The sequence below is a fragment of the Chlamydotis macqueenii genome, chromosome 16, assembly GCF_036417535.1.
Source record: "Chlamydotis macqueenii isolate bChlMac1 chromosome 16, bChlMac1.mat, whole genome shotgun sequence".
NCBI classification, from domain to species: Eukaryota; Metazoa; Chordata; class Aves; order Otidiformes; family Otididae; genus Chlamydotis; species Chlamydotis macqueenii.
Window position 1 is genome coordinate 15,352,611 of NC_141571.1, and position 26,162 is coordinate 15,378,772.

The 26,162-nt window shown below is 55.5% G+C and overlaps 2 protein-coding genes across 2 annotated transcripts; one reads left to right on the top strand and one right to left on the bottom strand.

Annotated features, from left to right (window-relative positions):
• The first annotated feature begins 931 nt into the window (after positions 1-931).
• Positions 932-21,501, top strand: HELZ2 (helicase with zinc finger 2). Its single transcript, XM_086760537.1, has 19 exons — positions 932-1,989; positions 2,083-2,266; positions 2,634-2,741; positions 3,336-3,859; positions 4,233-4,865; positions 5,852-6,635; positions 7,065-7,140; positions 8,518-12,031; positions 12,873-12,958; positions 13,249-13,380; positions 13,786-13,953; positions 14,203-14,344; positions 14,805-14,921; positions 15,518-15,710; positions 16,587-16,721; positions 16,904-17,122; positions 17,329-17,485; positions 17,936-18,103; positions 18,621-21,501. The coding sequence occupies exons 1-19, from the start codon at positions 983-985 to the stop codon at positions 18,743-18,745; spliced, it is 8,472 nt and encodes a 2,823-aa protein (XP_086616663.1). The 5' UTR covers positions 932-982; the 3' UTR covers positions 18,746-21,501.
• Positions 21,502-23,220: 1,719 nt separating this feature from the next.
• On the bottom strand, positions 23,221-26,162 carry FNDC11 (fibronectin type III domain containing 11). Its single transcript, XM_086760953.1, has 2 exons — positions 26,154-26,162; positions 23,221-24,260 (listed from the first exon to the last, which is right to left on the bottom strand). Exon 2 carries the CDS (start codon positions 24,240-24,242, stop codon positions 23,307-23,309), a length of 936 nt encoding a protein of 311 aa, XP_086617079.1. The 5' UTR covers positions 24,243-24,260; positions 26,154-26,162; the 3' UTR covers positions 23,221-23,306.

Below are 26,162 nucleotides of genomic sequence, written 5' to 3' on the forward strand. Positions count from 1 at the left end.
GCGGAGCCGGAGCCCGAGGCGAGCGCTCGGCGCGAGGCTGGCGGCTTTGCCTGGCCCGCCGATCCGCCCCGGCACGCTCCCTGCGCCCCGAGCCGCCTGCCTCCGCGCACGCTATCATCGACGGGGATGCTGAAGGCCTCTGGTTACCCCGGAAACTGCCGGCAAATGCCAGAGGCGGTGGCCAGGGAGGGCAGGGAGCAGCGTCGCCCTCCTCGCCGCGAGCCGGGGCTCTCCCAACGGGACGTTTCCCAAGCCGTCGAGATGCCGGCGGGTCCCTGTCCCAGCACGCCCGTCTCCCGGCCTCGGGTGCTGCGTCTGAGGAGCAAAGAGGGCGGTTGCTTCATTAATTAATCCCCAGTGAATCTTGTGTGCCGCAGAGGCAGATGGGCTGGGGGGCTGGACCCGGGTTTCTCCCGCTCGGCGTGGGGCAGGCACGAGAACAGGAAAAAGAAAGAGAAAGTTGGCAGGAGCGAAGCGAGGTGCGGGAGGCGCCGGCAGCAGGAAGAGGAAGTCGGATCGTCCGGCTGCGGTCCGGGAGGAGGCCCGGGGCTGCCCTGGGGACCGTGCCGGGCCCTCCGGCGCAGGCGGCTCTCCTGTGTTGGGCAGTAAACGCCAACGGGCTGCAGCACGCCGGGACGGGGCTGAGCCCTCAACGCTGCTCCCGGGGCTGGGCAGAGCCCCGGCCCTTGGGTGCTGAGGGGGCGTCTGGTGGGTTTGGGTGGTGGGTGAGGCTCCTGGCTGGTGAGCGGGGCCAGGCCGTGCCGGTGCCTCGACGTGCGCCCAGCCAGGGCCTGGCTGATGTTTCCTGCTAAGCCGCTTGTTCCTCCTTTCTTTGTCAGGCTTTGCAACGCACGCCGATGGCCAGAGCTGAGCTGGACAGAGCGAGCTGAGACACGGCCGCCCCATGGCACCTCCTCCCCCCGGCATCGCCCCGTAGGAACGTCCCGCCGTTAATTTTGCTGCGCCCAAGCCACCGCCGAGGATGCCGACGGCCAACGGGCCGGGGGTGCCGCTGGGCAGCCTCCAGCAGCAGCTGGAGCTGCGCCTGGTCTGCTCCAAGTGCAGCGTGAAGGAGAACGAGATCACCTACCACCTGCGGGAGGTGGAGCACAAGTGCATGTACGAGATCCTCCTGGCCCGCTGCCGCAGCCGCCGCAGCTCGGCCTGGAGGAAGGTGTTCCGGCGGCCGGGCTTCCCCAACCCGGCCCGCTACGCCGTCTGCCGGTACTACGTGGTGGGGCTGGGCTGCAGGAAGCACAAGAGCCAGTGCACCTTCGCCTGGAGCCCGGAGGAGGCCATGGTCTGGAATTTCGAGAGGGAGCAGCAGCTGGAGCGGAGCCGGCTGAAGGCGGCGGTGCTGCGGGCGCAGCTGGGGGGTCACTCCACCGCCACCAACGCCCCCCACCCCGCAGCCAGCGTCGCCGGCGAGATCGCCAGCGAGTTCGGGGGGCAGTTCCAGGAGATCTGCAAGCGTTGCTTTTTCGGCTGCCCCCAGCGCATCTCGGCGGGCGGTCAGGGGCGGCTCTGCGAGTACCACCGGGCCTGGGACCCGCTCCTGGTGCACGTGGTGTCGGACGGCCGCAGGAAGCAGCAGTACAGCGCCGTCCGGCCCTGCCCCGAGTTCATGCCCACCCTCAGCTACTGCAGATTCGTCTCCCGGGGCCAGGCCTGCAAGCACGGCCCGCAGCGCTGCCAGTACGCACACAGCGACGTGGAGATGGCCGTCTGGGAGGCCGAGAGGGAGGACGGCTTGGTTCGCTCCGACCTGCTGCCGGCCGCGGGGACCTGCGGCGCCAGCAACGAGCCGGCGGCGCCCGCGCCGGCGCACTTCTACTGCCGGGTCTGCCTGGTGACCTTCAGCTCGCAGGAGAGCTTCGAGAGCCACTGCTCCTCCGTGGAGCACGTGCAGATGCTCTCGGCGGACACCTCCATCCAGTGGGTTCACCGCGCGCCGCCGCTCGGGCTCACCAAGTTCTCGCTGTGCGGCAGGTAAGGCGTCCGGCGCGGCCGGGGAGGAGGGCAGGGGCAGCGGCCGGCTCCCCGCGCAGCCCCGTGCCACCCGGGACGGCTCTCTCCCGACAGGGCGGAGGGGTGCGAAATGGGGAACGGCTGCACCAAGGCTCATTCCACTGAGGAGCTGCAGGAATGGATCCAGAGGGTGAAGGTGGCCGCGAGGAAGAAGAAGCAAGCAATGAAGGAAGGGCTCTTGTCTTACCAGGACCGGCTCATCGCCGAGTATCGGACGTGCTCCAACGAGGTGTTGATTGTGAGTGCGGGCTGGCGGGGTGGGGCCGTGTTTGGCAAGAAGCCTCTTGCGTAAGAGCTTGGGGAGGGAGGCTGCTGCTCCCCTTTCTAACGCTGATGCAGACAGGGATGTTGCGTCCCCATTCCCTCCCCCATTTTGAGACAGCGACCCGAGAGCCTGCTCGGGGTACCCGCCCGCGCTGCTCCGCCCTGGGTCCTTCCGTTTCCCGAGGGGGAATGCCGAGCAGCGGTGGGTGAGGCTGGAGGGTGAGGATTTACCGACCGTCGCCTCTCGGGAGGGCGCAGGGTGTGAAGGTGGCCCCGTGGAGGGCTTGGCGGCACGTCCTGGGGCGTTGCCTTCAGCCCCGTTCCTCCCGTGCCTCCCGCAGATGGCCGAGCACGTCGAGGGCGTCAGAGTCGTGTGTGAGCAGCCCCTGCACGTGCAGTCGGAGGACAGGAGGCTGAAATACCGGTGGAATTTCAGAGTCCACTCCCAGGTGAGCCCAGCCCTGCGCAGCAGGAGCCTGCGAGCCGCTGTCCTTGTCCCTCGGGGCTTTTTGTTTGGTTTTTTTAATTATGATTTCCGCAAGGGGCAGGAGGACAGGGATTTTGGGGTGGCGAATGAGGACGTGTGTCGGGTATTTGGGAGCAGCTCAGGCTCGCGCGTGGCGGGTGCAGTCACCGCGTCTCCTGGCTTGTCTCGTGCCGCGTGGCTGGGGCGGGCTCGCCGCTCCCAGCGCCTCTCACGTATCATCACAGATAACTGCATTCAGCCGCTATTTTTTTCCTGGGATTTTGTGGGTGTTGGGGGCAGGAGCCTGGGGCTAACACAGGAGATTTCCCATTTGCAGCAGACTGGCTCAATTGCTCTAAAACTGAAAGCTGAGGTTCTTTAAGAGCTTAAAATAATTGCTGTGGGGTTGCACAAGAAATAAGCTCCTTTCAGGAGAATTTCAGGAACGCCGTAGGTCCGGCGTGGCGTTTGGTTCCTGCAGTTTCAGTAGGAAACGCTGCTGGGAGGAGCTGGTCGGCCGCTGGGCTCCTCTCGCGCGCTGCCCTCACCGTGTCCCTGTCTTCTCCTCGACCGGCAGATGACCCTGCAGCACGTGACGCTGCTGAAGCGGGAACCTGGAGCCAACTTCTACCTCTCGGGGAACGGGCTTTCCCCGGGCCTCCAGTACATCCGGGGGGAGCGCGTGGCCACCCTGGCTTCCTCCCCACCCGTCGCGCTGGTGGAGGTCTGCATGGAGTGCTGCACGCTGGGCATCTTCGAGCAGTGGGTGGTGTTTGACTTCGGGAGACGCCCCGTCCTCATGCAGAAGATCAAGGTGAAGGTGGGCCGGTGGGAGGCCCCCCAGCACGTCCCCGGCAGCAGGGAGAGCAGCCGCCCCGTCAACTTTGTGCGATGGGACAGAGGTAACCGGTTCATCGTTCCCAGCGTGCCAAGGACCGGTGAAGATGTGGATCTGCTGGCCAAGTACAAACCTCCTGCCCTCGCACTGGACTATCATCGTGAGGGTGGTGTCGCCGTTCCCATCACCCGTCTCAACTATCGTGAGAGGATGCACAGCTTCCTCTTCCACGAGGAAGAAGCCGAACAGGCTCTGATTGCCAAGTAAGTGCCAGGCGTGGATCAAAGGGGCTCCTCCTCGCTGTGGGCCACCAGCCCATTGCTAATACTTGGGGCCGTGCTGCTGCTGAAGTGTCCGTCCCTTCTGGGCTGGGTCCTGGGACACCTTCGCAGAAGGGTGGAAACCTGCCAAGAGAGGTGGCTTGCTGGGCGGTGATAGGAGGGGAAGGGCTGGGTCCCGTCCTGCCCCGAGGATTAGCTGGGAGCACGGTTTCTGGCTCTGCATGCTCAGGGACCAGCAGACCCTCGCCAGTGTAGGTGGCAATCCCTGCTCCGCAGCGGGGAGGGCGGTTGCTGATGACCTGATGGGCCAGTTCTCTGCTGTTCGATCAGAGATGTTGTGTTTCCCTCCTTTCAGACTCAACCTGCGGGTCCTCATCTCGCTGACCCCCATGCTGCAGAGCCTCTCCGTGGGGATGAAGTTTGCCCTCTCTGGTGAGCTGTTTGCTGAAGTGCCTACCCCGTACAACCTCTCGCCGGACACAGACGAGGGCTATCTGCTGAGCAGGTCCGTGCCCACGGCTTTCCTGGCGCTTGACCCACCAGTAGACAATCGGGTTTACGAGGTCAGTGTGGAACATAAAGCCACCACGGAGAAGACCATCTGGCTACAGATACCAAAGAGATGCTGCTCAGAGCTGAACTTCAAGCCAAACACCTCCCACAAGGTGGAGATCCAGTTCCAAATTGACCAGCTGCTGTTCCGGCAGTGGCACCAGGCTGTGGACCGTCTGTTAGATGAGAAGCTGGTCCTACCAGATGTCGCCAGTTGCTCTGTCCCCTACTCTCTTGGGTCACCGCAAAAAGGGAACAGCAAGCAGAAACTTGCCATCTCCTTCATCACGGGCCAGGCAACCACCCGCCGGCAGGTCCCACCTCTTCTCATCTACGGGCCTTTTGGCACGGGGAAGACGTTCACCTTGGCCATGGCCACCATGGAGATCCTCAGGCAGCCCAACACGCGGGTGCTGATCTGCACTCACACTAACAGGTCAGCAGCGGGGAGGGAAGGGGCAGCCGGAGTCACGGGCTGGTCCATCGCTTGCCTGATGGGATGAGGAGAAGCCGGGGTGTACGAAACGGAGCTGAGCTGCCCTTTTCTTAACATGCATTTCAATTACGTCTTCACATAATTTCATTTTTTATTTGATGTGTCTTAAACGGCTCTAGCCCTTCCCGCTAGGAAGAAGCCTGGCACGGGGGGAAGTCTTTGTGGAAGAGGCAGTGTATTCCTGCGTCCTTATAAAACGGAGGAGGGGCTGGAAACACAGTTAGCTCTTCCTAGCCTTTCCTGTGCCCTGGAAGAAGTAGAAAACCCTTCCCCGACCTGGCTGGGACAATGTTGTGCTCCACTTGCCCTTGAAGACTATCGTGCTCTGTGCACGAAGGGGAAGCGCGGATCTGGTCTGACTGCCGTTAATCTGCCTTCAGAGAAACCAGGGCGAGACTGTTAAAATTAGAGCAGTTTCACGGAAAAGGCTGTCCACGTCCGACCCCGCAGGCTGTCACTGCCTTCGCTTTTCATGTATAATAGATGGGGGACTGCTAATCTTAGCCCGTTTCGGGCTGCCTGGTTGCACTGAAGCTTCTCCAGATCCTGTACCACCCGCCCGGGCTGGGGATGGTCAGCTGTCAGAGGGGCGCTGGGTCATGTCTGTGACTCGCCCCGGAGAGACGCAGGGCCGCAGATTTTGTTGGGTACACTGCATTTCCCCAGATGAAGCATCACAAGATGCCCCAGTCTGGAGTACCAACTCCTATTTTAAGCCGTGCTCTCAAAATAGGCTTGGAATCGGTGGCTGCGTAAACGTGCGCATATGTGAATGTCTCCTGCGACGAGTGCGCTGTCAGCCAAAGCTGGGGGAGATTTTGGGTGCGTGTTGGTGAATGATCAGAGAGTGCTTTGGGATGGCGGTCACAGCACTGGGAACAGCACTTAGAGTTCCTTCCTAAATCTCCCGTTTTGTTCCCCTCCAGCGCTGCGGACATCTACATCCGGGAGTACTTCCATCACTACGTGATCAACGGGCACCCGTGGGCTGTTCCCTTGCGGATAATATCCACTGACCGTCCCATCAACCTGACCGATCCCATCACCCAGATGTACTGCTGCCTCTCGCCAGACCAGCGCTCCTTCCGGCACCCCACGCGGGCAGAGATTGACAGGCACCACATCATCATTACCACCTCCATGCTGTCCAAGAACCTGAAAGTCGCCCCGGGCTACTTCACCCACATCATGATCGACGAGGCTGCTCAGATGCTGGAGTGCGAAGCTTTGGTTCCGCTCTCCTACGCCACTTTCGAGACCCGGATTGTCCTGGCTGGGGACCACATGCAGATAACCCCGAAGCTGTTCTGCGTTGGGGATGGGCAATCTGCCGATCACACCCTCTTGAACCGACTCTTTCAGTTTTACCAGAAAGAGAGGCACGAGGTGGCCACGAAGAGCAGGATCATCTTCAATGAGAATTACCGTTCCACTGCAGGCATCATTGAGTTTGTCTCCAAGCACTTCTACATCGGCAAAGGCAACGCTATCCAAGCCAGCGGGAACATCCCGCCCCATCCCGAAATCTACCCGCTCGTGTTCTGCCACGTGGCTGGTGTGGCTGAGAGGGATATGTCCATGATTTCTTGGCACAACACCTCCGAGATAATACAAGTGACTGAGAAAGTGAAGGAGATCTATCAGAGGTGGCCAGATGAGTGGGGTGTCCGAGATCTGAAGAGGATCTGTGTGGTGTCCCATGGGAATCAGGTACGTAGGGGAACCGCGTGTTCACATACACTGCTGACCGCTCTCTAAACACTCCCCAGTAAATGCCGGACTCTCTTTATGATGAACCCGTCTCTCGTGCTAGCGAAAATACGGACTCTGGGGTCTTGCCTGCCACCAGTGTTTTTTCAAGGCGCTCTCCATTTGGGTTGTGTGCCATGGGTGGTCGGAGCAGAGGTGCCTCGTGGTGGGATGGTTTCGCTGAAGATTTCTTTCAGCATCCTGTGGGCAGGTTAACTGTAGGGCAGGCTGAGAGCACTGGCTGCGTGAAGTCAGCCCAGGGCGTGCGATTGCTGTCGAGTAACTTTCCTGGGGAACCTGCAGCCGAGAAGGGTGAGGGACCGTGGTGTTGGGCGGGAGGCGTTTCTGAGCTGAAACTGTGTTCAGTTGTGCTTTTTTCTTTCTTACCAGGTTTCTGCGACAAGACAAGAGCTGAGAAAGAGGCAGCTTCAAGATGTGGTGGTAGAAAACTACGAAAACTTGCCAGGTTTGTGTCTTGTGCAATAGTCGTGCCTGGCTGCCCTGTGAGGTCTTCTGTGTGCTAGGGAGAACTTCTGCAGTCGTGTTGGTGGACAGGAGAGTCTATCTACAGCCACTGCGTAACGAGATGCTGGGTCGTTAGCAGAGGCCTTTCTGGCATTGTAGCATTGTTCTCCGTGCTAAAAAACAAAATACCTGGCTGATTTCCTGGCAAAGGAACCTCTCTGGGAGGGTGCACGCCATGCTGCTAGGCAGGGGTCTCCTGCTGCTCCCCACGGCTCTGCCAGCGCTGCGGGTAGCAGCCACAGCGTGCGTAGCACTGGTTAGCAAGGAGAGCCTGGAAATCCTCTGGCTGATCTCCGTCCCCTCCTGGTTGGTAGTGCTTTGGCTTTGTCCTTCCCTCGGTGAATGAGATTTCTCACTGAATTAAATCTGCACCCCGCTGTCAGCTGGTTTCAGATGGATGGATTTTGCTTTGTAGGAGGGTGGAACCCTGTCAGGGCATCCCAGGGACCTGAGCACGTGTGAGTCATGTGAAGCCCCAAGGGCCAGCGGGGGATGTTGGTAATAGAGAGGAATTGAAACCGGTTGGCCCGCGGGTACCGGTCACAGCAGAAATCGCAGAACGGCTCGCTGAAGGAGGAGCCTGCTGCTCTGGGTGACGAGAGAGGGACAGGGCTGGTTTTGTCCTCAAGGACTTAGCTTATGACTCATCTGTGGTTGGGGTGTTTTTTTTTTTGTTTGTTTGGTTTTTTTTCTCTTTTATTGTGCAGCTGGGACTCCTCGTGGTGAGAACAGCTGACCCCTGGGGTGTGTTTCTGATCTCCACGCCCTTGCTTTGCAGGCTCTTCCCAGCCCTGAAGTCACCAGGGTGCCTCTTGCTGTTTTTATTTGCTGCCACCAGCCAGCAGAGCTAGCAGCCTTGAGGGGAGAGGCATTCTTGCCAACGGTCACTGCTCTTGCTCCTGCAAGACCCTCGGTTTCCAGAGGGATTTGGGATTCATGGAAAACTCTCCCCGTGTTTGCGAGGAGCGGCTGGCAGGGGCTGCCGGTGGCACTGCGCGTGCGGGGCGCTCCACGGGTGCTCGCGGCTGCGCTGGTCCGGTGCCCTGTCTTTCTCCCGTCTCCACGCTGCCCGTCCCTTCCTGGTGCATGGGTGGCGGTGGCCTCGAGGTGTCCATCCTGGTTCGTGCCTGGAGGCCCTCACGATCCCCAAGAGCTGCTTTATTCGCATCAGGTGACTCCCATGGCTCAGCCAAGCAAGGTGACATCAGCCCACAGCCACGTAACACAGCATAGATGGGCAGAGCGCCGGGTGCGGACAGACGGGGTCTTCCCTGTTGGGTTCCCGTGAGTGACTTCTCCCTTGTCCCCTCTGGTGCAGGGCGGGAGTTCCGGGTCATCATCATCAGCACAGTGCACACCAGCGAGAGCCTGCGTCTCTTGGCCTCCCACCACCTCGAGTTCTTCAACGAAGCCAGGGTGCTCAACACCATCATGACCCGAGCTCAGTCGCTGGTTATTGCGGTGGGGGATGCCGTGGCCTTGTGCTCCCACGGCCAGTGCAGCAAGGTATGGAAGCGCTTCATCCAGCAGTGCATCGAGAAGGGGAGCATCTTCCCGGAGGGCCTGACAATGGCCCAGATCAAACAGGCTGCGTGCGACAAGGACAGCTGGAGCAGGAGGAGCCCGGAGGTGGACGAGGAGGACAGTGACACGGATTCCTGGAGCTCTGAGGCTGAGAGCGTGAATCCCGACGATCCCATCCTCCAGGAGCTCCTAGACGAGAGCAAGAACGTGCTGGTGACGGTGTCCGAAGAAGGGTTGCTGAACGTGAAGTCTGAGGCTTCAAACCTGTGGGAAGACAGGCAGGAATACGTCAGCTTCTCTTCTCAGGTGATGCAGGAGTATCTGCACATGCACCCCAAAATGTACAAGAGATGCGAGCTGATCAAAGAGAGGTTTGACAGAGCTTCTGCCTTCACCCTCAACGACTCCCCTGCCATGTCCATTCAGATCAAAGGCAGAGTCCACTGCGGGACAGCCTTCACCGGGGACGAGGTGCTGGTGGAGATCCTGCAGAACAGCACGGCTGACAGCGGCAGCCACCGCCCGCAGGGGAAGGTGGTGGGCATCTTAAAGCGCACGGAGAGAGAACGGACCTTCATCTGCATGATGGACGAATTTGATCCCCGGGTGATGATACCCATCGATCCCACTGTCACCAAAATATTCGTCCCAGGGCTGAAAGAGAAGCCCAACGTCATTCCCATCCGCAGGCTTGTCAACGGGAAGTACAGAGTGGTCAGCTGCGAGAAGATCAGCCAGGAGACGAGGAGATGCCAGTTCTTCTGTGTCCAGGTTATCTCCTGGCGGGAAGGGTTTTACTACCCTTTGGGGATAATAACGGAGATTCTGCATGCAGCATTGACCCTGGAAGAAGGCTTAAAGATCCTCGCCTTGGAGTATGGTTTGGAGAAGAAATACCCAGCTGCTGTCACCAAGGAGTCAGCCAAGTACCCGTCCAGCAGTAAACTAAACCTCGTCAAGGAAAAGCTGAAGGACTGTCGGAGTTACCCGACCTTCACCATCGACCCTCAGGGTGCCAGAGATTTGGACGATGCCGTCAGCGTTAGGGATCTTGGGCATCGCTATGAGATTGGGATCCACATTGCAGACGTGGCTGGCATCATTCCCAAAGGCAGCGCCTTGGACCTGGAGGCAAAGAAGCGGGGTGTCACCTACTACGCTCCCAGCCAGGAGCCTCTGTGCATGTTCCCACCCCACATTAGCCAAGATGTCTGCAGCCTGCTGCCGCAGAAAGATCGTCGGGTGATCTCCTTGTTTGTCACCGTAGAAAAGGAGACTGATGAGATGTTAGAGGAAGTCTTCACCATCTCTGTCATCCGCTCGGACAGGCAGCTGTCCTATGAAGAGGCAGAGCTCTGCATTAAGGACCACTACAGGGGAGGGGCAAGGGCTCTTCGTTTCGACACCCTGGAGGACTGCATAGCGGTGGCTTATCACTTCTCCAGGATCCATCGGAAGTTTCGGCTGCAGGAGGACCGTTTCTATGACCGCCTGGATGAGGAAAGCTCCCCGGGTAACAGAGGGTCCCACCAGATGATAGAGGAGTTAATGATCACGTTCAACAGTTTTGTGGCCGAGTTTCTCACCAACCAGGAGGACACCAGAAATGTCACTCCTCTCCGGTGTCAGTGTGAGCCAAGCCCTCAGCAGTTGTCACTCATGAAAAACAAGTACAGCCATCTCCTTCCTTTGTCCATCCATCTCTCACACCACCTGGGAGAGACGCCTCCTGGCCAAGACTCCTCTAAAAATGTGACGTTCAGCCTCCTCTCCCCTATCTGGGAGCACCTGCAGGCAGCTGCTAACGTCCGTGACTTCCACAAGATGATAGACCTTATTGTTACTGACGACATCCACCCAAAGCTGGCCCCCGTGGCCCTGGAGTTCAGGAGGCTGCTCAGCCGCTCCTATTTCAGTCGCTCCAACTCCACCGTCCAGTCGAGAGCAGGCCATTACTCCCTGCACGTTGACTCCTACACCTGGGCTTCCTCTCCCATCCGCCGGTACGTGGATGTCGTGGTCCAGCGGCACCTTCATTCCGTGATCCGCAAGAAGCCCATCGTCTATTCTGCGGACGACATTGAGTTTCTCTGTCATGACTTCAACAGAAAGAACTCCCAGGCGCTGATGTACGAGAAGAGAGCCCGCTGCCTGCAGATGGCCACCCAGCTGAAAGGCCAAGTCCTGCAGAAGATGGCCTTCGTAGTGGATGTTGAAGGGATGAACAAGTATTTTAAGGCCCTCTTTCCACTGAACAAAGAGAGTCTTCCGGATCCCCAGATAATTAACTACCGGTCTCTTCAGCTGATAGAGCAGCCCATGTTCCTCCAGCAGCAGAGCAGCATCAGGCTGACGTGGAAGAGGAGGATGTACTCTGCGGAGACAATGAAGGAGCACAGCCTGCGGGAAGGACCTCTCCGCGACCGCAGCATCACCCTCCTCAGAACCCAGACTTGGCAAGACGTGCTCGCAGCCATCAGGAGCGAGGAGTTTGAGACGGCTGCCTCGCTCCTTCGGAAGAGCAAGGAGCTGTACCAGAGGCACGTGGGCCGGGTCAGGAAGAGCCAGTGCTCGCACTACGTGGAGCTCTCCTTGGAGCTGAGCGCTGGCGACGCGCTGCAGTTCCAGCTCACCACCGACGTCTGCCGGGGCTTCCTGGTGCCCTTTGTGCAGCTGTGGTGCGTGACGCCGGGATTTGACATCTGCCTGCAGCACACGGAAAAGCCAATCGATTGCTTCTCCGCCTACGCCACCCTGCCCTCCAAAGACAAGTACAAGCACCCAGCGGAGTACAACAAGGTGTGGATGCCGATGAGCGCCATGGAGTCTGCTTCATGTGCAGTGGCCGAAAATGACTCGATTGTCCTCCACGATGTCGAAATAACCTGGGCAAAGCAAAGAACGAGAAAAGGACAGCTGCAAGGGAGCTTCCTGCTAAGCAAAACATTTCTGGAGGAGTGCTCGCTTGAAGTGGACTTCAACCACTGTTACTTGTGCATTCGCTTAGGTGGGCTGAAGCTTGGGAGCCTTCAAAGCGATGAGGAATGCCTCAGCCACGGCCTCCAGAACCTGACATTTCTCAACAAGGGCAGGGCAGAAAGTAATCTTGTGATTGATCCAGATACCTACACCTGGGTGGCTCACGGGGTCACTGAAGAGTTCGGCGACGACGAAAAATCCGACAGGACTGCTCAGCAGACTATTAACTTTTACATCCACTACATGTCTATGGAGAACATCCCCGTGGAGATCTCGCAGGCCTCTGCCAGGTTCACGGTGGAGCTCATACCGAAGATGCTGCCAGATGTGTAAGTGTGCTTCGCGGTCGTGCTCTGGTTAACCTCTCCATGCAGAGCAGCACCTTCCCAGGGGACTCCTTTGCTGCACCCAAATGGGCTTTGCTCGCTGGTGCGGTTGATCCCCTGGGAAAGAAAAGTCTTTACCCTGCTCCGCCTCGCCATGCTGTTGGGCTGTTGATGGTTGGTGGGGGTGGCCGCATCTCCCAGCCCTGTTCTCCAGATGGCCTCTTGCTCTTCTGGTTGACCCTGAGAACGGGGAGATGGGGGAAGGTGCTGTGCTGAAGTTTGCGCGGGGATCTGTTCCTCACGTTACGGGCTTGCAGCAGTGTGTGTCGTAAACAGCAGCGCGAAGCGCCGGATCGGGGTGTGCTCAGCAGAAGGGCTCTCTGATTTTCCAATCGTTCCTCTTTGTTCTTGCTGTGAAAGAAGATCTGCCCTTATTAAAGCAGAGCTGATGTCTAGCTTGCCCTTCTTTGTCACAGCATGGACTGCTGCGCACCCACACCAGCTGCAGCTATTTTGGGGCAGAATCTGCTTCCTTTGGTATCATGGATTTGAGGCAAAAATGAGGAGCTAACCCAATAAAGTGGGGCGGGCCGGAATCAAACGGAGCTGGAACAGGAGTTGTGCTCCTTGCTCTCCACATCTTTGCAGGCTCAGCTCTTGAGAAATAGTCCCAGACGCAGAAAAGCAGAATGAGAGCTGTTTTGGTTTGAGTTCTCTGAGGAAGGATTTAATGCAACATCAAAGCAGAGAGAAGGAATAAATAAGACAGTTGTACAAAGCTGTATTACCGTTTTTGCTGTTCTGTGCTACGTTCCATTCATGCTTATTTTTCCCTCTCTGTCAGACGGAAAGAAAAGGCAATTTGGAGGCTCAAGCACGCCTCCGAGCTCGCTAAAAGCATCGCCCTTGGCCACGAACCTCCTAAAAAAGGTAGGTGCAAACATCCGCCTCTCTTCCCTTCTGGCCAGGCAGGTGCCCCGCAGCTTCCGTGGGTGCCTGCCGTGGGGGTGAGTGGCATGGGTGATGTTTATCCCCAGGACGCACAGGGAGGGCTCCTGGGCAGAAGATCTTGGCTCATCTTGGCTCGGGACAAGGGTTACTCTTAGGTGGTCTTGTAAATGGGCCGCGGTTGCTTGTCACCTGCGGCACCCTCCTGTTGCATCACCCGTGTACTGTTTCAGTAACCTTTACACTTGTTTTCTTGCCTCTTTGCGTAACAGTGACGGCGTCCAAAATCCTGCAGAAAAAATCCTTTGATCTCCCCGGCAGCACCAGGAAGCTCAACCTGAGCCAGAACCAGGCTATTCTGAATGCTCTGAGGAAATCCTTCGCGCTCATCCAAGGCCCACCAGGTACGGCTGGGGGGACGGCACGAGTACGTGGCTGCTTCGTTTTGGAGGGCAGGGTGGAGCTCATCTGTTGCTTTCATGGAATCCTTTAGGAAAAGACCCTTAAGATCATGGAGTCCAACTGTTAACCTAACGCTACCAAGTCCACCACTAAACCGTGTCCCTAAGCGCCACATCTACCCGTCTTTTAAATATCCCCAGGGATGGTGACTCCACCACGACCCCGGGCAGCCTTTCCATAGGACCCTTGGTGAGACAGGAGAAGGTAGCATGGGTTGGCACCATCCACAGCCGTTCAACGCAGTCCCCTCGGTTCTTGATTTTATTTCATGGCTGTTCATCCGGATGCTGATCTAGAACACGAGTGTTGTGGTTAAAGTGTTCTCAGCAACCTCCTTGCTTTTCTAGGCACCGGGAAAACTGTTGTTGGAACTCACATTGTCTACTGGTTCCATAAGCTGAACGAGGAGAGCGTTGAGAAGGAGCAAACACCATCTTCTGAAGAAGAAAAGCCCAGTGGGAGGAAATGCATCTTGTACTGTGGCCCGTCCAACAAGTCTGTTGATGTTGTTGCTGGTAAGTACTGGTTTTAAGCCCCTGAAGTGGCTGGTACTGGTGGGAGGGAGAACACGTGGCTGTGAGCGGGAGGCAGGATGGGCACAGAGCGGGGCTGGTCCTTACAGGAGACCCCTCACTGCAGGGCAAGGACTGGGTTGCTGAGAAGAGGTGAGCACATGGCGAACGCTGGGCACCTCGCAGGCCGTGAGCTTTCTCGGCATCGCCGGTGCCTGGGGCTGTCTGAGCTGACCTCTTCTCCCTCCCCAGAGATGCTGCTGAAGATGAAGACCCTGAAACCACTGAGGGTTTACGGGGAGGCCATCGAGACGATGGAATACCCGTACCCAGGGAGCAACCGGCACCTCTCCCGCAAAGCCTTACGGGATGCGAAACCAAAGCGTGAGCTCAGGTAGGACCGCGTGGCCCCGCGGCTCTGGGAGTGCTGGGGAGCCACGGTTTCTGCACCGGTGAAGGTGGACAAGCTGGAGCAGATGCAGTTTCTGCTCCAGTGCCGTGGAGCAGCACTATTTACCTGCTTTGCAACGCATTTTTTCAAGTGAAGGTGTAGAGTCTAATGCCGCACCTAGTCAGGAAACCCAGGTTGTTGAAAACATCCCAGATGTTTTCATCTCTCTTTTGAACAGCTCTAAAAGTCTTTGACTTCATTCCTGCTTGCAACTGCCAAAGAAAAGTGGTTGTATTTTGTGTCCTCGAGGGTGAACTAAGTGTTAGGTTGAAAAGATGGAAAAGTCTGGCTGTGACTTCTTAGCTCTTGGGGTTGCTGCACATATACAGGTGTGCCTCACTGGAGAAGAGCTCATCTGGGTCAGTGTTGGGGGGAAATATTTACATATTGACTCTTTATTCAGCGAAATAATCTTGCATCATCGCATCCGGCGGCCGCCCAGCCCTTTCTGGCAGGAGATCTGTAACTTTGACGCCCGGATGAAGAAAGGAGAGCAGATAACGGGAAAAGAAACAAGGAAGTGAGTAGAAAGAGGCCCTGGTGAGGGACGGCTGACTTTGGCCGTGCGCCACCTCCCAAGCGCTGCCCGAGGGAGCGCGGTGCAGCAATCTCCTCCCCTTGCGAGAGGAGGTTTGGGCTGCACTTGCTAGGTCTCAGCTGACGTAAACTGTAGAGTGTAAGTCAGCGGATTGGTCCTGGCTCATGCAGGCCAAGGGACGGGGTGGAAACACCGAGAGAGATTAATAAGGATTAATAAGGATTAATGAGCTGTGTGTTTGGAATGATGATAAAAAGGGATTAGCTCGGGGTTCCTGGTACCGTACAGAGCCTCAGCATCGCTTCTGCTCTGGTGCTGCTGTCCGTCTGGACCAAAAGCCACGTGTCCGTGTGACACGTGCATCCTCTGCCCCAAGTGCCTGCCCTGCTGAGTTCGGGACAAAGCACATGTCCTACAGTGTCCACCCAAAGCCCTTTCCTGCGAACACCGGCTCATCCTGGGGAGGGAGATAGAGCCATAATAATTTGGGAAAGTATAGCCTCTGCTTGGTTCCTGCGTGAGGAACGCGGAGGTGTTTCCCTTATGTGTGAGCTGGAGTCTTCTGCATCGACCACCAGGTACAAAAATCAGCTGTCAGCCGCTCGTGCGTTTCAACTGGCAAACCACGATGTCATCCTGTGCACGTGCTCCGCCGCTTCTGCCTCCTCCCTGGAGCAGCTCAGCATCAAGCAGATAATCATTGATGAGTGCGCCATGTCCACGGAGCCCGAGACCCTCATCCCCTTGGTGAGCCACCGCCACGCTGAGAAGGTAAGTCGCTTCCGACGATGCATCTCTCAGACGGCTGCTCAGGGTCCTCAAACCTCTTTCACCCCTTACCATGCTGCTCTTCCAAGTTTTACCAGGTTTTACGGTTGTTCTTGGTAGTATCTATGATAGTGTATCAATGTTTCGGCCTTCAGGGAGTTGTTTCCTTTGAGGTGTAACTCTACTAACTATAGTTAGTACACTAACTATAACTAATTAAGATCTTGGGGCACAGAGGGGTCCATAAGTATTCTCACTAGATGTATGCACTGTGCATCATCTGTTCATACAGAATAATAGAGTCATTATGGTTGGACAAGACCTCTGAGATCATCAAGTCCAACTGTCAACACAACACCACCATGCCTACTAAATATCGCATAAAGCAGAGTCATAAGACCTGTAGGCCTGAAAGCCGTGGTGGAGAACTACGGTTTCTGCTGGCCTCTGCTGCGCGTAGCCGCCCAGCTCTCTGTCTGCAGACAGTTACACCCACACGGCCTCCTCTAAACTCGCTCTTGGCTTTCTGCAAGACAAAACAAGCGGCGCTGGATTTTTGGTGCTTCTTTAAAGGGTGGTTATTGCTGCCGTCCAAAAATGTGCTGACCCAAGCACAAAGTGTCAACGTGATAAGATGCACAGAGCAGATCTCAGTAGACTTACGACATGATGTCTTTCTCCTGTCAGATGGGAACAAGGCTCCGCAATATCTGGGTCAGGATCTTTATGTAATGCCCAACATGGCCTTCGATGGAGGTTGCTGTAACCGTAACATCAATAGGGAGCCACAGATGTCTGTGTGCAAATAACCTTCCAAAGAGCTGATTGCCTTCACCAGGCCACCACCCTCATAGCTGAGGTGTCCACTCTTCGTTCCAGGTTGTCTTGCTTGGGGATCACAAACAGCTGCGGCCTGTGGTCAACAATGACTTCTGCAAGAGTCTTGGCATGGAGACATCTCTTTTTGAGCGCTACCGGAACCAGGCCTGGATGCTGGATACACAGTACCGCATGGTGAGGCCTTCCTCAAGTGGATTGTCTTTTCTCCTTCATGGAGAATGCTGCTGATCAGGGCTTGCCTCAAACCCCTGGGAACAGATATTTTCCATTATTTTCCAGTAGTGCTTTCCCTTCCTAAAGTAATGAATAATGCACTCGCCATTTGAGAAGTTCTTTTGTGTTCTGTTTCTCCCCAGCACAAAAGCATTTGTGAGTTCCCATCCCAGGAGTTTTATGAAGCGCAGCTGAAAACGTGCCCCCAGCTTCTCCGTGAACCTAGTGTCTTCCACCACAAAGACAACGGCTGCTGCCCGATCATCTTTGGGCACGTGGAAGGGAAGGAGCAGAGCCTCATGATTTCTACCGAGGAAGGAAACGAGAACTCCAAAGCTAACCCAGAAGAAGTGGAGCAGGCGGTGAGGAGGGTCCTGGGGAACTGCTGGAGATGCAGAAGGGAGGGCATCATGCAGGGCGGCCCTGGGGATCGTGGAGGGATGATGAGTAGCAATAGAGGACAAAGTATGGGCGGGGTGCAGTGTCTGCCTGGCGTTGGGGATGGGGTCCTGGGTGTTGGGTCCCCTCTGGCCACCGCTCCCAGGTGAGAGGACCCTGGTGTCCCCAGGTGAGGCTGGCAAAGCAGCTGACACTAGATGGCACCATCCGGCCGGAGAGCATCGCCATCCTGAGCCCCTACAACGCCCAGGTGTCCGAGATCAGCAAGAGCCTCCTGAAAGAGGGCGTCCGCGGGGTGACCGTCTGCACCATCATGAAGAGCCAAGGTGAGGCCGGCGGAGAGGGGAGGGCCCGTTCTGTTCTCCCCTGCCTTGCTGAGGGCTGAGGGAACTCCTCACAGAGACAGTCGATGAGCAAATCCCACAGCAGGGTCATTCCAGCCTTGGAGGAGGCATCCCTGCGCCAGATTTCTGGGTGATTTGTCATCGTAAGAAACCCTTTAGAGACCTCGGGAGTGCCCAGGCGGGGTGAGGCTGATGAAGATGGGAGGGGGGAGGAACTAACGAATGGCTAACGAACTGCCATGGCAGGTGCTCTTTGGAGAGCAATGGCTAGGAGTTAGTTTGCCTCCAAAGCTGGAGAAACCCAAACGCTGGTTGCAGTTTTGTGGGTCTTGCTGTAGGGAAATTATTGTCTTGTGGGGTGGAGGGGAGGCCAGGCACTTCCTTCTAAACAAACAAACAAACAAACCAATCTGTTTCAATTCCACTTTCCAGGAAGTGAGTGGAGATACGTGATCCTGTCAACCGTACGGTCCTGCCCCCGATCCGAGATTGACAGGAAGCCCACGAAGAGCTGGCAGAAGAAGTACCTGGGCTTTGTTACCGACCCAAACCAGGTCAACGTCGGCATCACGCGAGCCCGGGAAGGACTCTGCATTTTAGGTGAGTCTCCCGGGAGCGTGCACGGGCTGCAGGGGACCGGGATGCTCGGATACAGGGGTGGAGATCCACACCAGTGCAACCGATGGTCTTGCTTTATTCTTCTGCCCTTGCGGTTGTCTGTGGTTTTGAAAGCGGGCTGTCTGGGCAATCTGCGCGGAGCAGAGATGGTGTAGAGCTCCTGTGCTCTACACCAGGTAGAACTGGTTTTTCTCACTCTCTAGTTCGGACCACGTTGTTTCCATCACTCGCATGCTAGAGCTCTCTCCAAACAGAACGTGGCGGCTTATTTCCCCGCTGACAGCGCAGGCGTGGGCTGGGCTGGGTGGGGGAGCTGCTCGCAGACACGACAGCGCTGAGAAGGGAGCCGGGATTTCACGCAGCTCTGCCTGAGGGAAGTGGCCCTGCAAGTTATTCAGCACCGTTAGGCTGGAAATGTTAGGAAAAACTTTCTGTGACCATGGTATCGCCCGAGCCTCTCCCGGCCCCTAACGTGCTGTCCCCATCCCCGTGCCCGCAGGGAACCGGTACCTCCTGGAGTGCAACCCGCTGTGGAGGAGGCTGCTGCAGCACTACCGCCAGCACAACTGCTATGCTGCCGGCCAGGGGGTTCTGGTCAGGAAGAAGTCAGCCTTCCGCCAGTGAGGAGGGCTTGTGCCTTGGCGAGCCCGTCCCTCTCCACCCGGACTGCGTTACGTGTGCCTTGGGAAGGACGCAATCTTTCCGTTATTTACTGACCCACGGAGCCAAAAGCGGCGGGGGAGCCAGGATTTCCCCTGCGCAGTCACAGCTCCGCTTCCGAGCGTGCTTTGGCGTCTCGGGGTTTTTAATCAGTGCGACCTCGGACAGGATCTTTCAAACCAAAAAGCGTTGGACACGGATGGAGGGGCGTGTGACTTTGTTGACGACGATGCTGGTTTTTTAACTGTAAGATGCTCGGCGGGGCCGCCGTCCTGTCCGCCAGCGCAGCTGCGCGCTGGGGCCCAAACCCCGTCCGTTTGGCGAGGGGGGGACGCCGGCACGACGCAGAGCCGCGCGGCGAGCTGCCACCTGCCACAGAGGACCAAAGCTTCTGAGTACTCGCACTCGTTTTAAAACCACGGACAGGGACTTTTTAAGGCTTCTCATTCCTCAAAGCAGAAAACCAAATTTTAAGTTTTGTTTTGTCTTTTTGTTGTTCGGTTGTTTGTTTTTTCTTAAGTGAAGGAAGACAGCAAAGAGAGAACTGCATTCCACTCCTTGTCTGGCCAAACCGCTGTTCTCTGTGCTTGTGAATAGCACAGAGCCAAGGCCAAGCTGATTCTGTAAATAGATTTACTCTTTGTACAAAGGAGGTTGTCCTCACGGGTATAAAGTGAGTGGAAAGAGAGGACGGCTCCTACCAGGAAACTCTGGAATTTGTAAGCCTATTTTAAACTGTTCTGAGTTTTATTTGAAATCTCCTGTAAGAGCCCCCCTTTCCTACCCCATATTTTTTTAAAGCTGCTTCTAATTTATTAACTTTTAACTCTGTGAATTTCTTTCACAGTCTTATGGCCTGAGTTTTTAAGAGCTAGAAAGCGATGGAAATTTTGATAAATGTCCCGCAGCATATGTGTGTATAATGCATTTTTTTTAAATTTTAAGTAGCCAAACTGCTGTGAACTGGAAGCTGTGATTGACTGGAGAAGGCCGCTTTTCCCCGGTAGCGTATGGCCGATGCAGACGTACGGCGGTGCAGTGGTGCTGTCTGCGGAATCCCAGAGCGGCTCTTGGAAGCACGGTAGTTTTGAGGGAGGGGCGTCTCTTCTCCCATTTCAGTTCTGAATGTACGAAGTGCCTGCCTCAGCTCTCCCCAAGGCCACGCGCTTGGCTGTCTCTCGACGTTCACGTGGGACGGGGCCGGGGTGCGGTGACGGTGGTTTTGCACCAGGTGGATGCTGTGCTGGGACACAAGTCCTCCCCGGCGTAGCGAGAGGTCCTCGTGACCTCGCAGCGCTACGGCAGGGACGCATTTGGTCCTGTGTTCGCAACTGCGCATTCAGCCCGGCTGTCCCAGCGTGGAGGAACGTGCAATAAGAAAGCGTTGTGTCTGGAAAAGTCCTTCTTTAACGCTGTGTTTCTTCTCATGACTCTGTGGTAGACTTGACGTGAGAACCTATGGAGAAATGTTGTTGTTCTCTTCCTTATTTTAAACTACCTTCCTGCACTTCTGCATTTGGTGCGTTTGATCTGTACGCTGGAGACCACCCAGGCTCGCTCTTGTCTTACTGAAGCGCAGTAATGGACGGAGGGCTGGGGCTTCCCCGGGGGAGAAAAGCCCCTGGGAGGTACCTCCTGCAGGTTCTAAAGGTGCTCGGTGAAAGCTGGCAAGGTGCAAAGTCCATTGTTCCTCTTTGGAGTCATCCCGGCTGGGATCTTCAAAGATTCTGCGCCAGCCTGACTTCGCAAATATTGTTGCAATTCCGAAATTAGCTTGTGTGGGAATCATTTTATGGACTGCTGAAGTGCAATCCTGTATCTCCAAGAGGACTGGAGAACTGCAAAAGGTGCTGGAATTGTTGGGATAAATACTTCAGCATGGTGCCGGCATCATTCTGCCAAAGTCACCTTGGTCCCTTTAGAACCAGTGGGTGTAATTTGCCGATGTAATGGGGTGGAGAGGCTCTCCCCTGCTTGTTTGGGGTTTTGGTGGTTATTTCATCACATGTAACACAAACGAGGAGACTCACCCCAAGCGCGGTGGCTTGGTCCGGTGCTCTTGCGTGGGGCTGGGCCGTGTGTTTGTACAGACCAAGAGCGAGCCCTCGCAAAGCATCTCTGCTCTCGGTGGGGAAAAAAAATGTTTACTGCTGCTCCTTGGAGGGTAAAGCCTAGACTGAAATGCTTTGCTTGGTCACCTCTGTGTCGCAATACCTCTTTTTTTTCCCTTTGAAGATGTATTTTGTAACTGGTGTGTAGAAGACCACCCAAGCGGCAGGACTGGGGCTGAGAGCAGGTGCCTGGAGAGCGGTCACGCAGCGGCAGTAGTCGGGGACAGCAGAAAGTGCGATTAATCCACCTTTGTACAGCCTGTTAGTGAGAGCTGAGTATCATGTTCTCGTCCTTATGCTCATGGATGGAGAGAATCATGGAAACTAAGAGAGGAAAAAAGTTCAAAGTAGTCCGGTTTTATTTGCACATAAAGCTTTGAATTTACTTTGGAGAGACTTTTGTGTTCAAGCACATATTCTTAAAATACTTACAAAAACCAAAACCGCCAAACCTTTGGTAATCCCAGTAGGAAACCACTGGCAGCACGATGCACAGGGTATCTGTCCGATCGCAGGCTCCGCGTTTTCTGCAGCTCACAGACAAAAGAACGCTTCATCCGACAGGATAACTCGATTTCCTTGGCACGAGCTAGAGCTTGACCAAAGGGCACCTGGGCACGCAGCAGGTGCCGCGCCGGGCGGCAGCCTGTGACGGTCCGCGGGGATGCAGCCATCGCCCTGCATCCTGCTCCGGCTGGCGGGGAACCAACAGCTGTGCGGCGCCGAGAAACCTCGGCGCCAGCTGGCGAGGGACAGCCCCACCGGGCTGGTGCTGAGGATCTGGACAGATCTGTGCAGGACAATCAATTTACTGCAATAAATGGTTGGGGTTTTTTTTTATGGAGATGAAACGTTAAGTGTCGTGAAGTGTAAATTAAGGAACTTTAAATGTGGTGGGTTTTTATCTTTTGTATGTCTGTGACTTGCAGCAAACCTCAGATGATGTTTTGGATACAAATATTTTTACCTGCTTCTACCATTTATAAGAATGAACCTCAACATTCCTTTTTTGATATTTAAGCCATAATTGTAAAAATGATTTGAATTTATTTAAATAATAAATTTTATTACTAAAAGGTCTGTTGTGCTGCATGTGATGGTTTGACTGGAATCTGTGTGGGGAACAGCTACATTTGGACTGAGCCAAATGTGAAAAAAGAGCGTTAACTGCAGCACATGGCAGAGAAGGTTGTTCTCCACACATTGGCCGTGTGGATGTGTTGCCCTTCCCTTGTTGTGCGGATCTGGGGAGTGGTTGGGGTTTGTGTTGTTGCTGTGTTGTTTGGGTGGTTTTTTTTTAATTCAGAGTGATCTTTTCACACACTGTAGAGGGGCGAGCGTGAAATCAATGCTTAGGTAACTCTAAGGCACAGGGTGCAGCGGGTGACAGGAACCAGAGATGGAGATAAGGTGGGGCGGGTGATTTAAGAGCTTAGGGTTCAGGTCAGATGTTCTGGAGGAAGGACATGGGGAAAAAAAAAAAAAACTTGGGGTAAAAAAAAAAAACAAAACAACATCATTGCAAGAAGCTGGCACTGGGCATATTTCAGTGGAGGGGAAGCACTGGGTGATGGAGATGCTTTGATCTCTTGTGCTTTGCATCACAGAATCCTAGAATCACAGACTGGTTTGGGTGGGAAGGGACCATTAAAGCCCACCCAGCCCAACCCCCTGCACGGAGCAGGGACATCTCCAACCGGATCAGGTTGCTCAGAGCCCCGTCCAACCTGGCCTGGAATGTTCCCAGGGACGGGGCATCCACCACCTCTCTGGGCAGCCTGGGACAGGGCTCCACCGCCCTCAGCGTAAAACATTTTTTCCTTTTGTCCAGTATGAATCTGCCTCCCTCTATTTTGAAACCATGACCCCTCGTCCTGTCCCAGCAGGCCCTGCTGAACAGTCTCTCCCCACCTTTCCTGCAGCCCCCTTTGGGCACTGGGAGCCGCTCTCAGCTCTCCCCGGAGCCTCCTCTTCTCCAGGCTGAGCAGCCCCAGCTCTCTCAGCCTGGCCTCACAGCAGAGCTGCTCCAGCCCTCTCAGCATCTGCGGGGCCTCCTCTGGACCCTCTGGACCCTCTCCAACAGCTCCACGTCCTTCTGATGTTGGGGGCTCCAGGGCTGGACACAGCGCTGCAGGGGGGTCTCACCAGAGCGGAGCAGAGGGGCAGAATCCCCTCCCTTGACTGCTGGCCACGCTGCTGGGGGTGCAGCTCAGAGTGCCGTTGGCTTTCAGGGCTGCGAGCGCGCCTTGCCGGCTGCAAGCACACACTGCCATGAAGACGCTTGTAAAATTGTTGCTGAAAACAGAATGGATTCAGTTTTGCACAGAATGTTGAAAAATAAGGTTTAGCTTTTAATTTTTCTCATTCATCTTTTTCAAGTTGATAAAATGAGAAAAATGTCCTTGGGTGCCACCTTAGCCTTCCGGTGCACAAGCGCTGCTGTCCGCGTCTTCAACAGCATCAGTTTTTGTTGTCAGCGTAATGCTGTCGTGCCATCTTCCGAAGACAAGCGTGGGAGTGTCTGATCTTCTGATCGTGAACTCGTATGATCTGTCAGGCAGCAGGTTCTGGACTACACACATGTTGGAGGCGACTTCCTGAATCCTGCTGTGTCCCATTTCTGCCTGACTCCTGTTTGTCAGCAACTTAATGTACAGGTCACAATGTTCGAGGTGTGATTCTTGATTTTCGGTAAACCACTTGAGCTTGGCCCAGTTCTGGTGTGCAAACGATTCGTTTCGATCAAAAATCAGCGGCATCTTTGCACGGAGAGAAAGCGTAATGTTGGGGAGTCTGCTCCCTCTGAGATCTGCATGTGACACCAAATGGTGCTTGATGTAGAGCTTTCCTGGCACTTGCAAGGAAAGGAAAGTTTCCGCGAACTCAGAGAGCTTGGACAGTCTCTGCATAATCAAGTCCCACTGGGAGAGGAAAGTTATCATGTCATAGGTCTCCACGTAACAGCTCAGCTCCTCCCGGCCTTGAAGGAGCTGTTCTAACAGCTCAGTCAAAAGCGTCAGCTGGATTTCAGTCTGGGTTTTTCCCACCTTCTTCATCCTCTGGAACTGGTAGGAGTCTACGAGTTGAAAGATGTCAGTGCGAAGCGTCACATGGTTCCGGTCTCTCATGTTCATGTGTTTGGGCTCAATTTCCAAGTAAAAGTAACACTTCTTCAGAAGCTCAACGTTTCTCTGGTGGTACTGGAGCTGCTGGGGGCTCAGGTGGGAGTGCAGGAACTGCTGAACGTGCCTTTTCCCTTCCAAGTACTGCTCCAAGCTGGCATTGTCTCGTTCGCCGCTGTTCACAGCACTCTCCGAACTGGTTTCGAATCCATTGAAAATCACAGCCATGATTGCGAAGCTCAGTTCCTGTGCGAGAAAGCAGCAATAACAACATTAAGAACCAAAGGAAAAGCAGCTGTGAGGGAGCGTAATAATGGCTGTGACTCCTCTCTCCTCTCCTAATTATAAATCTTAGCTTATAAATGCATAGATGGGAAAGAACCGCGAGACTGGGTGTAGTTCCAGAGGAATTTCCTTTATAGTGGTATGGTTTCTAATGGTTTGCTTAGTCTTACTTTTATATATTCCAACCAACTGGTCTCCTGCTACCCCCCTTGAGAGGTTCTACCTCTGCTCAATAGACTCACTGTCAGGAATTATTATTTGATATACTCTGCCAAAATTTCTCCCTATCTTCTGTTTCATTCCAATTAGATGCTTTTGTACTCCTGTAAGCAATTTTTTTTCCCATTCTCCTACATCTCTGGAGATGTCTATTTTTCTCTCTTTGTAATCTGCCAGGCTGTCGAGGTTTGAGACCCATCTTCTAAGCCAGTTCCTGCAGCTACATAATCACCTTGGTGATTCACATTAACCCTCTGCCCCCAGCAAGCTGGTACGCAGCAGGCAGCACCACGCGCTACGCCGAGTGCCGCCTCACACCGGCTTTCCAGAGGAATGCTAGCGTTTCTCCTCGCACCGCTGCCTCCACCAGCGGATGGACAGTCGTAACCTGGCAGTGTTTTCAGTGATGCATGCCTTTCCCTTTCTTTCTAGTTCACACCGTCACCTCACCATAGCCGCTTGCTTTCTTGCAGAGCTCTGTTAGTCCGTAAACAACGTACAGTAAGAGAAACACAGGCAAGGCACCTGCGATCCGATGACGGCTCGCCGGCAGGAAGGTGGTCCTTCGCGACGCCGTATCCGCTCCCTGCCTCAGCCTTGGCCGTTTCGCTGACTGACAAACCCTGCCCTGGCTGCTGGAGCCTGCTGAGCCACGCTGGAAGGTGTCTGTTGGGCTTTGGCCGAAGTACCGGTGGCTCTCGCAGCTGCATCACAAACCAAGATCAGGTAAACAACCGCCTGTGTCCCTGGTGCGGGTTATACTGTAAGAGAGCCCAGCTTAATGCGGAGAACGTGGCTTTCACAGGCTGGACACACTTGGCTTGAGGAAAAAATAAATGTGGAATTCTGAAAGTAAGATTTTGTGACCCCAGTCAGACCGCGATGGTAAGCTCCAGCAACAGGCACCGCTCTCACTCGGTAATTTTCTGGTTATAATTATTCAAGTTCCTGTAGTACCTAACTGGGATATTTCAATTCTTAGGTGCCTTGTAGAAGCTAGACGGTGATATCTCGTTGACAAAGCAATTTTTCTCAGCCTCATTTCCCCTAAATACATAACAGAACTAATAACATTTCCTCACAGGAATCTGAAGCGTTTGTAAGCCTTTCAGATGCCTGGCCCCTAGCTGCACGACAATTTACACTAATTTGCTCATTTGCAGCAACTTTTTTTTTTTTTTCCAAGAGAGCTGTCAACTTAGAAAACAAGCTGTATTTCCTTGTCATAAAAAAACAAAAGCAAACCAAAGCAAAGCAAAGCAAAGCAGCGCAAAGCAAAGCAGCCCCTGGAAGCGGCGCGGTCCCGCACCCCCCCAGCCGCCCGTGTGCCCGCAGGCGGAGCCGGGACCGCGCGTGTCCCCCGTTTCCATGCCCCCCTCCTTCCTGCCGGAAACGGCTGTTTTCCCAGGAGCTCTGCCGTGCTTGCAGCCTGGGAGGGCTGCGGTTGCCCAAGCCGGGGGCTGAGTGGCCCTGGGCTCCCCCAGACCTGGGTTTGGCTCGGGGCGCGGGGGAGGGGGGCACCCACGGGGGCAGGGGCACCCCAGCACCCTCCCCACGGCTCGAAGCCGGCCCCTCGTCCCAGGGCAGCCGCCGCCGGGTAACCCCCTCACCCAGCCCCGCGGAGCCCCGACCCACCTCGTCAGG

What these genes read in the sequence shown, in the direction of transcription:
- FNDC11 (XM_086760953.1), bottom strand. Translation starts at nt 24,242, where the DNA reads ATGGCTGTGATTTTCAATGGATTCGAAACCAGTTCGGAGAGTGCTGTG.
- HELZ2 (XM_086760537.1), top strand. Translation starts at nt 983, where the DNA reads ATGCCGACGGCCAACGGGCCGGGGGTGCCGCTGGGCAGCCTCCAGCAG. An exon ending in AAACTACGAAAACTTGCCAG is followed by an intron (nt 7,141 to 8,517) that starts GTTTGTGTCTTG and finishes CCTCTGGTGCAG; the next exon opens with GGCGGGAGTTCCGGGTCATC. An exon ending in GCTCATCCAAGGCCCACCAG is followed by an intron (nt 13,381 to 13,785) that starts GTACGGCTGGGG and finishes TTGCTTTTCTAG; the next exon opens with GCACCGGGAAAACTGTTGTT.